The sequence below is a fragment of the Bos indicus genome, chromosome 29 (genome assembly GCF_029378745.1).
Source record: "Bos indicus isolate NIAB-ARS_2022 breed Sahiwal x Tharparkar chromosome 29, NIAB-ARS_B.indTharparkar_mat_pri_1.0, whole genome shotgun sequence".
NCBI lineage: Eukaryota > Metazoa > Chordata > Mammalia > Artiodactyla > Bovidae > Bos > Bos indicus.
Window position 1 is genome coordinate 51,234,247 of NC_091788.1, and position 9,193 is coordinate 51,243,439.

The following is a 9,193-nucleotide window of genomic DNA, read 5'->3' on the forward strand; positions in this document are numbered from 1 at the left end:
TAACCCGTGTGTTTACAGGCTCTGGAAAGGACTTTGCAGAGAGGAAGAATGAATGGTGCCAGAAAGGTGAGGGCCTCTGGAGCAAATCTCTGTGGGAGTGTGTGTGTGTGTGTGTGTGTGTGTGTGGCTGGCACAGCATAGCACCTCTTGGGTGTCACCCCAGCCATGTACCCAAATGCAGGATACTTCTTAAAAGTTATTTGTTTATGGTCGTGCGGGGTCTTTGCTGCTGCACGTGGGCTCTCTCTCGTTGCGGTGCGTGGGGCCGTTCTTGGTTGTGGTGTGCAGGCTTTTCATTGCAGTGGCTTCTCTTGGAGAGCACAGACTCTGGAGCATTCTGGCTTCAGCAGTTGTGGCTCCTGGACTCTAGCGCACAGACTTAGTACTGGGTGCACAAACCCAGTTGGCCCTCGGCACATGGGATCTTCCCAGGCTAGGAATTGAACCCGTGACCCCTGCATTGGCAGGTGGCTGCTTTACCACTGAGCCACCAGGGAAGCCCCAGGATATTTTGGCTCTCTGCTTAAGTATGGATGGCATGACCTTGGGAGAGTTTCTCAACCCCTCTGTGCCTCTTCGCCTACAAAATAGAGATGTTGAGGGCCGGACAGGTGAGCACAGGAACAGAACTTTGGATAGGGGCCAGCAAAGTAAACGCCCTGCATCGGACACCTCCCTCTCCTCCTTAGCTTACTCTTGGCAAGTGCGGGCCCTTCTGCACACACTTACCTGCCAAAGACCACCATCCACCAGAGGGTCCCAGATGGGGGTGGGAACATGCCACTAAAGCTCCAGGGAAAGAGTTGGACAAGCAGCTATGGCCACCTTAGAGCCCCCTTGGAGTGGGACCAGCCCCTCCACCTTCATCCGCATCTGCTGTTGGAGGCTGCTGGAAAATTGCCATCCATAATAAACACATGCACCCGTGATGAGATGTGAACAGGTCCTCAGCAAGCATCTTTGGATAGCATACAACCCACCCAGCCATGCCAGCCTTTGCTCACACTTGAGATGTGTTCCCATGAAACCGCCCAGAGCCAGTGGTCTGGTCCCAAACTGGGCCAAGGTGAAAGCAGAAGCACACGTCTGTACCTGCACCTGCTGATGTACCTTCTTCCACGCTGATACGCACACCTCACACTCCTACACGCCGTCAGCATCGTCCCTGTGTCCTTCGAGAACCCCGTACCCTGCAGCCCTCAGTGGTTCCTTGGCGTTCGCTGGCACACCCTGCTCCTGCTCTTCCAAGGCCCAGGCAGGCCCAGACACGGGATCCACGCTGCTCTCCTCATGCCTGCAGGAGGGCGGAGCTGGACAAGGAGCTGCCTTGGTTCTGTCCAGCCCGGGCCAGCCCTTTCCCCCGCCATCAAGCCTGCACGAACACACAGGGCCAGAGCTGGGGGGAGGAGACAGGCAGGGCTATGATCCCTGACATACGAAGGCAGGGGTATCAGTGTCCTAGGGCACAAATCTTTTCTCTCTCAGTCCCGAGCGCCAGAAGTCCAAAATCTAGGTGGACACCTGTGCTTTCTCTGAAATCTGTTGAGAGAACACTTTCTTGCAGCTTCTGGGTTCTGGTGCTTCAGGCCTCCTCGGCTAATGGCAGCGTCTGCCTCAGTCTCTGTGTCGCCTTCCTCCCTGTGTGTCTGTACCTTTCTGTCTCTTCAAAGTGCACTTGGCGCTGGATTTAGGGGCCACTCGGATAACCTGGGATGACCTCATCAAGCCGTGAAGCCCCTTTTTCCAAGCAGGGTGACAATGCCCAGGTCTAGGCATTGGGTTAGGGTATGTTTTTTTGAGGGAGCACCATTCAACCTACTGCAGAAGGTAGTAAGGGTGCATTTGGAGCCAGCAGGACTGGAGGGGACCCTGCTGAGGGTCAGACCAGCAGGGTGAGGCAGGAACTCAGAGTCACCCTGACTTCAGGCCTGCCCCTGTCCTGGAACCCCAGGCTTCTCCCCTCCAAGCCTCTGCCCGTCTGCCCGTCGCCAGTCATGCCCTGTCCCAAAGCCGTGGGCCTCCTCAGGGGTCCCACAGGTTCCTAAGGGTTCCTTCCAGATCCATACAGTCCAGGCTTTGCTGACCCCCAACAGAACCAATCAGGCTCCTCGCTCCTTCCCCACCCCCCCACCACACCCTGCTCTTGAATTCCGATACTCAGGCTTCATACTCCTGAGGTCCCAGGCAGAGTCAGACACCTCCTGGAGCCCCGCACTTAGCCACCTGGGCAACAGATTTGAAGGAAGACGTGAAATGGCCGGGGTGGTGGGAAGGGGGAGGATGGACCCATGCCGGTTTGTGCCCGCTGGTGGGTCCAGCCCAGGCCTCTGTGAACTCGAGAGGGTGAGGGGTGGGGCGGTGAGCTGGGGGCAGGAGGGCTGCAGGAGGCAGCCAGGGTGGCTGAGGCTGCGGAGATATCGGGGAGCTCTTGCTTTGGAGGGGAACCCCAGCCCTAACTCTCCAGACTGGACGGTGGAGAACAAAAGGGGACCGGTCACCTCTCTGCCTGACTAGGGATCCCAATGACCCATGATTCTGCCTCTGAGCGGCTGAGAAGGGAGTGTAAAGAGCCCGGCCCATGACCATGCTTCCCAGGGCTGCCTCCTTGGGGCTCCACCAGGAGGGATGGACTCCAGGGCTGAAACGGACCTTTCCTTTGGTTTCTACCTTTCCAATGCCCGGACAGAACGGGGCAGAGGACGGGGCCAAGTCGCCCAGGGCCCTGAGCCCCGTGCAGTGGGCCCTCACGACGAGAGAGTGGCCAGGAGTTCACAAACCAGGCAGAGCCGGAGCCCCCTCTCCGCCAGGCAGACCGCCCCGGAGTGGGTGCAGGAGGCTCGTGCACTAAGTGGTCGCGAGCTCACCGCCCGTGCTACGCGTGACGGAGCCCGGCGATCCAAGGAGGCGCCCAGCTCGCGGGGGACTGGGGGCGGGGGGTGCCTAGGCGCCCGGGCCGTTCCACCTTGGGCCGGCGAGGGAGCGCCTCGGGTCGTACCACCCGCCGGCGGGGGAGCCGCCCAGCGCCTGGCAGCCTCCGGGCGCCGAAAGCCCCGCCCGGCAGGTGGCGGCCCCGCCCCGAGGCCGACGTGCGGAAAGGAACGCGCCGGCCTCGCCCGCGAGGGGCCGCTCGGCGGTGGGCGCGGCGTCCCGTCTCCGGCTCGCGTCCACTGGCTGCGGCCCGGCAGGGCGGGCCCGGCTCGGCCGACCATTGGTCGCGAGACCTGGGCATTTGCATACGGGCCGGGCGCGGGGTTCCGGGCTGGCGGGGGCGCGAGGGGGCCGCTGCCGCTGCCGCCGCCGAAGTTGGGCCGAGAGCCGGCGACGGCCCCGCGCAGGGTCGCAGGTGACGCGCGAGGGGTCCTAGGCTCGCGGGCGGGAACTTGGGCCGGGCAGGGGCGGCGGGCTCGGACCGCCAAGTTGGACGGGAGGTGAGGCGGGGGTCGTGGGTGGGGGACGACTCCTCCTCCCGCACGGCGGTCCCTCCAGGCGCAGGGCAGCCACTGCCCACCGCACACTGCGCTGCTCCGGACCCACTGTGCGTGTGACAGCGGCTGATCTGTCCCTGGGCAGCGCGACCGCCCCGCCCCCTCTGTGACCCTGTGGGGCAGGGGACGGCCACGTCGGGTCAGAGGGAGCGTGCCAAGGCGGATGGTAGGCGAGGGCGCTGCACGGACTAGGTGGGCCTGTCTGCGCCCGGCAGTGGGCCGGGTGGGGAAAACGAGGGACATTCAGAGGCCTTTGCTGCCCTTCGCATGCGGGGCCTCAGGCCGGAGCAGATGCCCTCTTGGAGGGAACTCTCTTCTCCCTGTGTGTCTCAGGATGCCAAGGTGTGCAGGGCTCCTGGGACAGTCTTCCTGATGTCGCCAAGCTGAAGGCAGCCCTGGGCAGACACCGGTGTCATTGTCTGACCCTTGGACATCAGGACAGGACCGCCTGAACTAGCCTCTTGAGGGCCACCTCCAGGAACTTTCTTGAGGAAGACAGTGGCAGATTTGGCTTTCCTGTGCCCTCTGCCATGTCAGCGAGGCCACTAAGGGAGTCAGGACTGTGAAGACACATTCGCAGTGCCCCCAGACACGCCCTCCCAGGCATGTGGGTTCCTGGAGGCCTGTCTCCCCTGTTGGGTGTTCCTCAGTTCACCGTGAAAGTCTTATGGTTGTGGAGCAGGCCCAGAGCAGCCTCTGGGCCTGCAGATGCCACAGAGGCAGGTTCTGTCCCCTCTCCCAAGCAATCTGGAGGGGAGGCCCAATTAGTTGGGCCCTTGTGTGGACTTGGACACCCCTCAGGAGGGACCCTACCCTAGTTAGCAGTTGATATGGTATGGTAAGTGTCACACCCAGCAGACTTGGCGGGCCAGGCTCTGCAGGTAGCAGGGAGGCTGTCAGCAGCTTTGGGGTTGAGAACCAGCGGTGCGGATTCGCTGCCACTGGCCCACGACCTTTTGTGAACCAGCCCCTGGAGGATCAAGTAGGAATCTGAGGCCAGGCAGGCCAGGAAGGGCAGTGCCTTCCCCCAAAACACAGTCTGGCCTCAGAGCAACCCTGAGGAGGGCTGCCCTGTACTCACACTGGGCAGTGTCCTGCCCTGCCTTCCCCTCGCTTGAGGGGAGCTAAAGAAGAGGGAAACAGAGGATAAGATGATTGGATGGCATCAGCGACTCAATGGACATGAGTTTGAGCAAGCTCCAGGAGACGGTGAAGGACAGAGGAGCCTGGCGTGCTGTGGTTCATGGGGTCGCAGAGATTCAGACACAACTGAGCGACTGAACGACCACTGGGCTTTCCTCCCCTCAGCACACCTCACAGTGTTGTTTTCAAAGTACAGTTTAAAAGTCAAAAGTAAACCTTTCAGCAACTCAAAGATTTGCCTAGTGATCTGAAGCACTTCGGGCAACTTGGGGGTGGGGAGTGGGGTTTTGTTCACTTGGAGAAGGTTCTGCCCCTTTCCCACCCCGGAATGTGTGGGTTGCCTAAGGACCCCCTTTAAGCTGGAGAAGACCGCTCTCAGTGTCCCCAGAGGCAACCTTGGACCAGGGGCAGATCCCTGGCAGTGACTTCAGAAGGAATGGGTGTTCCCAGAAAACAGACACAGGCCAGGGGGCAAAAGCCCACCCAGGTCTGTGCCTGCTGTCCCCTGGGGAGTGGGGACGGGCGGGACACTGGGCAGGGCATAGGCTGGTCCTCCCCTCGCCTCCATGTGTGTAGGGGGGTCCCTGGGTGGCACCTGGCCTTGTGCCCTGCTGGCCTGTGTGCTCAGCTTGGGAGGTGAAAGGGCGCTAAGGCTCAGGGCTTGTGCCCAGAGGTCCATCCAACCCTGTGGACGCAGGTGGGGGATCCAGGTGAAGGAAGCAGGCCCCCCGACGGCCCCCAGTCCTCCCACCCAGCACGGGGCCTAACCAGCCCGTGTGTTCAGGGCTGCACCTTGTATGGCCTGTGCTTGACCCTAAGGAGAGTCACAGGTCAGGCAGGAGTGTGGACAGGCATGGGAATGGGCTGGGGGCTCCAAAGAGGAAACTGGGGCCAGAGCCTGTTCGCCCCCAGGCCTGTACAGCCACTCCTGACCCTCCTCCAGCACAGGTAGGAAGGGCCTGCTCCTGGTTCCCCCCACAAGCCAGGCGCTTGGTGGTCTCCTTGCACTCAGTACTTCATGTCCCCTACAGTCTGCCCCAAGGAAGCAGGGAACACCAAGCCTGGCTCAGGGGCCACCCCAGGAGAAGGGTGAGTCTTCCCCAAAGTTGCCCACCCCCACACTAAGCAGGAAGACCCCTGTGATCTAGGCTGTCCCGTTCTCTGTTCCTCAATGTGCGTGGCTGCACCCAGGTCTTGGAGCCCCCCAGGTTCTGGCTGGTGCAGAGCTCGCCCCTCCCAACCGCACTTTCGGAGCTGGGAGCTGGTGGCCCACCCCAGAGCCAGGGCTGTGGTTCAGACCTCGCCCTGCCCCAATTTCAAGGCTGCAGGCATGCGGCTAAAGCTTCATGCCTGGCTGGGGAGAGGAGATGGGGTGTTGGAAGGCAGGTCGGCACACCCTCTAGGGGCCAGCAAAGCTCCTGGGGCCTGGCAGACCCAGGAGTCCGGGGCCTGCCCCCGCAAGCTCTCAGGCTCAGGAAACCTGATGGACGGGTCTGGTGTGTCCTTGGATCCTCATATCCAGGAGCCACCCCAGAGGGTGCAGTGCTTCTTGCTGCTGGTGGGGAGCAGACCAGACAGGGAAGTCAGGCAAGGGAGGGGTCTGGACAGAAACCCAGGTCAGTGTCAAGGCTACTTCAGGCCCCCAGACCATCCAACCCCAGGCTGCCAAGGAGAGAAGCTACCCTGCCCCCAACAAGGAGAGGCCACTCCCCAGGGGTGGGTGGATACAGCTCCAGCTTTGGATTAAATAACCACGGGTCCCTGGGAGACCTCTGTTTCAGGACCCTTAACTGTGGCTAGCCCCAGGCAGTTCAGGGGACTACTCAGAGACCCTGCAGACCCTGCCCAGTGCAGTCTCAAGACACGCTTAAGCCATGGGAGGCAGTTTATTGAGGTTTTAATGTCGGGGTAGGGAGCCAGTGTACACACGGATGTGGGCAGGGATACCTCCCGCATGCAAGCACATACCCATAGGTTGAGCACAGGGTCTGTGCACCTCCTGTCCCCAACAAAGCTGTGGCCTTTGCGGGCTATGATGGCAGGGCTGGCCACGCCCCTAGCTTCTCCAGGGTCTTGGCAGATTCGACAAGGACTAGGGCAAGAGTCTTCAGCCTTCCCGTGCTCCCTGCAGCAGGAATCCTAGGGCTCCAAGGTGTCCCGTCTCAGGCTCCGGGTTCCAGGGCTTCCCACTGCACGGTGGAAGGAGTCTTCTGTGACCACGGGCTGGCCTCTGTCATCCAGGCTAGGCTAACCTTGGCTGCGGACATCCACTCTGAGGTGAGAGCTGCTACCTCAAGGAGTTCTGCCTCATGGGGGCAACTGTGGGGAGGACACAGACTTGAGAGGGCTGAGGAGGGTCACTGGAGGACCTCACCCCATCCAGAGCGGGGAGACAGACGTACTCTCTGGGTTCAGGCTGGACACAAGGGCCGGACTCCGGGGGCCTCCCGTGAAGGGCTCTTCTCTGGATGGAGGCAGAAGATCCTATGGGAAGAGCAAGTTAGCTTGGGGCTGGGCGGGCCCCTCACCGACCTGGCCTCCCTCCAGAACTGCTCTGACCTGAGTGCCAGTGGGGTCCCCGTCCGGCCGTGGGGGCGGGGGCAGCGCAGCACCCGTCTGCTGGATGAAGTGCTGCAGGTTGCACTGACGCAGCTCCCGGTTCAGCTCCTCCAGCTCCTGGGCCTGGGCCTAGGGCACACGGGACCCTCAGGCTCTAATTCTGATTTGGAGACCAACGCCCACTCCCTCCCCCAACCCCGCGCTGGGGGCACGGGCTGGGGTGCGGGTCCTGTGGGTTCACCTGCAGGGCGTGCTCGGCAGCCTCCAGAGCCCGGCCCACCAGGGCGAGACTGCCCTGCACCTCCATGCTTTGCCGCTCCTGGGTGGCCAGGTCCTGGCGCAGGCGTTCAGCCACAGACGCGGTGGGCGAGGAGGGCCTAGGGGCCTCTGCAGCCAGGTGTAACTCGGCCTCCAGGGCACGGGCCTGGGCGTCCAGGGCCTGCAGTCTAGCTGCGTGCTCAGCCGTAGCTGCGCTCAGCGCCTGCAGACGGGCCTGTGCCTCGCGCTCCCGGGCCTGCTCCCGCCGCAGCTCCTGCTCCCAGAAGGCCTCCTGGCCCAGCTCCACTGCGTTCCTGCGCACCCTTCGCTCCAGGCCCTGCAGGTCTGTGCAGCAGCCCGGCACAGGCACTACGGGAGCCAGAGGCTCGGGTGGCACAGGGCCGGGGGCCTGCCCAGAGCACCCCAGGCTGAAGGTCAGTGCTTTGCAGGGCTCACGGTCCAGTGCTGGTCGAGGCTTTGGGGGAAGGCTAGCTCGGATGGGACAGCGCTCAGGGGGAGGGCAGCTGTCCGAGGAGGGCCTCCCAGCGAGGCTGGGTCCTGTCCGCCTCAGGACAAACTGGACATCACTGGCAAACTGTCCGCAGGTTGCTTGGGCACCCACAGGACATTCCTGGGGTAGCAGCTGCCGTTCCTTCTCTCTGAGACGCTGCACGAGCACAAAGCGGCCCGTCTGGCCTGGAGCCGGGGAAAGGGGTCAGTCAGCCCACATCCCTTACCTTTAGTCCATCTGGCTTGAGCAGCTGGGGGAAAGCAAGACGGACCAGCAACAGCCCCACCCTCCTGGGGGCCAGATGGGGCCCGGAGGCCAGGCGCCACTGCAAGCCACCTGCTGGGCCCATCTGTGCTTCAGGGAACTCACCTATGGCTTGGGCTAGTGCAATGACCACTTCTTGACAGGTGGTCTGCTCTGAAACCCCACAAACCACGCGCTGGATGCCGTCCACCCACACCTTCAGCTCCATGGCCGCCAGTCCTGAGAGCATGCCTGTCCTGCAGCGAGGGCGAGGGCCAGGGGTCAGGCCCGGCCTGGCCCCAGCTCGGCTTGGCCGGCTCTTCCTCCTCAGGCCTGCCCCGCACCCCGGAACTGGCTCGGGACTGCTGCCCCTCGGCATCTGGTGCGGAGCCCCACACGGAGGCCGCACATTCCTGGGGGTGGGGCAGCAAAGGCCAGTGCCCCCCCAGAGAGGGAACCAGAGGGCCCTCCCGCAGCGCTCGGAGGCTGCCCCACTTCCCAGCCTGCTCTCGGCCGGCCCCACTCCCGGAACCAAGCAAATCATTAACCAGACCGGGCCACCCGGCTTGAAGGGCACAGCCCCTCCCGCGGGGCGTCCGCGCGCAGCCCTCGACACCGCAGACCCGCCGCACCCGGCGCGGGCGGCCCCTCCCTGCTACCGCGCGGCCCCGCGCTCGCCGCGAGGCCGCAGTCCCCGCTCTCGGCGGGTGCAGGTGCGGCGCGGCCCCCTCGCCGGCCCGGCTCCCGCCCCTCCGTCGGAGTCGCAGCCCAGGGCCACGCCCTGCGCCGCGAAGGCCCCGGAACTCGGCGCGGCTCACCTGGACGCTGACCGGCCTCCGGAATCCGGACGCGGACTGGCTGCTGCCAGGCTCCGGGCGCCGCCGCAACCTGCCGCCTCCAGCGCCGCGGGAGCGCCCCGGCCCGCCGCCCCATTGGCTCGCTGCCCGCGCGCCCCGCCCCTCTCGCCCCCATTGGCTGCACCGCGCGCCCCGCC

General features: G+C 63.7%; 1 protein-coding gene across 1 annotated transcript; it reads right to left on the reverse strand.

The window, feature by feature from the left end:
* Positions 1–6,495: 6,495 nt before the first annotated feature.
* Positions 6,496–9,124, reverse strand: RASSF7 (Ras association domain family member 7). Its single transcript, XM_070783268.1, is given in 7 exon segments — positions 6,496–6,947; positions 7,031–7,085; positions 7,088–7,112; positions 7,188–7,316; positions 7,429–8,141; positions 8,326–8,456; positions 9,018–9,124. Coding segments are annotated over 6 exon segments (1,203 nt in total). The 5' UTR covers positions 8,450–8,456; positions 9,018–9,124; the 3' UTR covers positions 6,496–6,790.
* Positions 9,125–9,193: the final 69 nt, after the last annotated feature.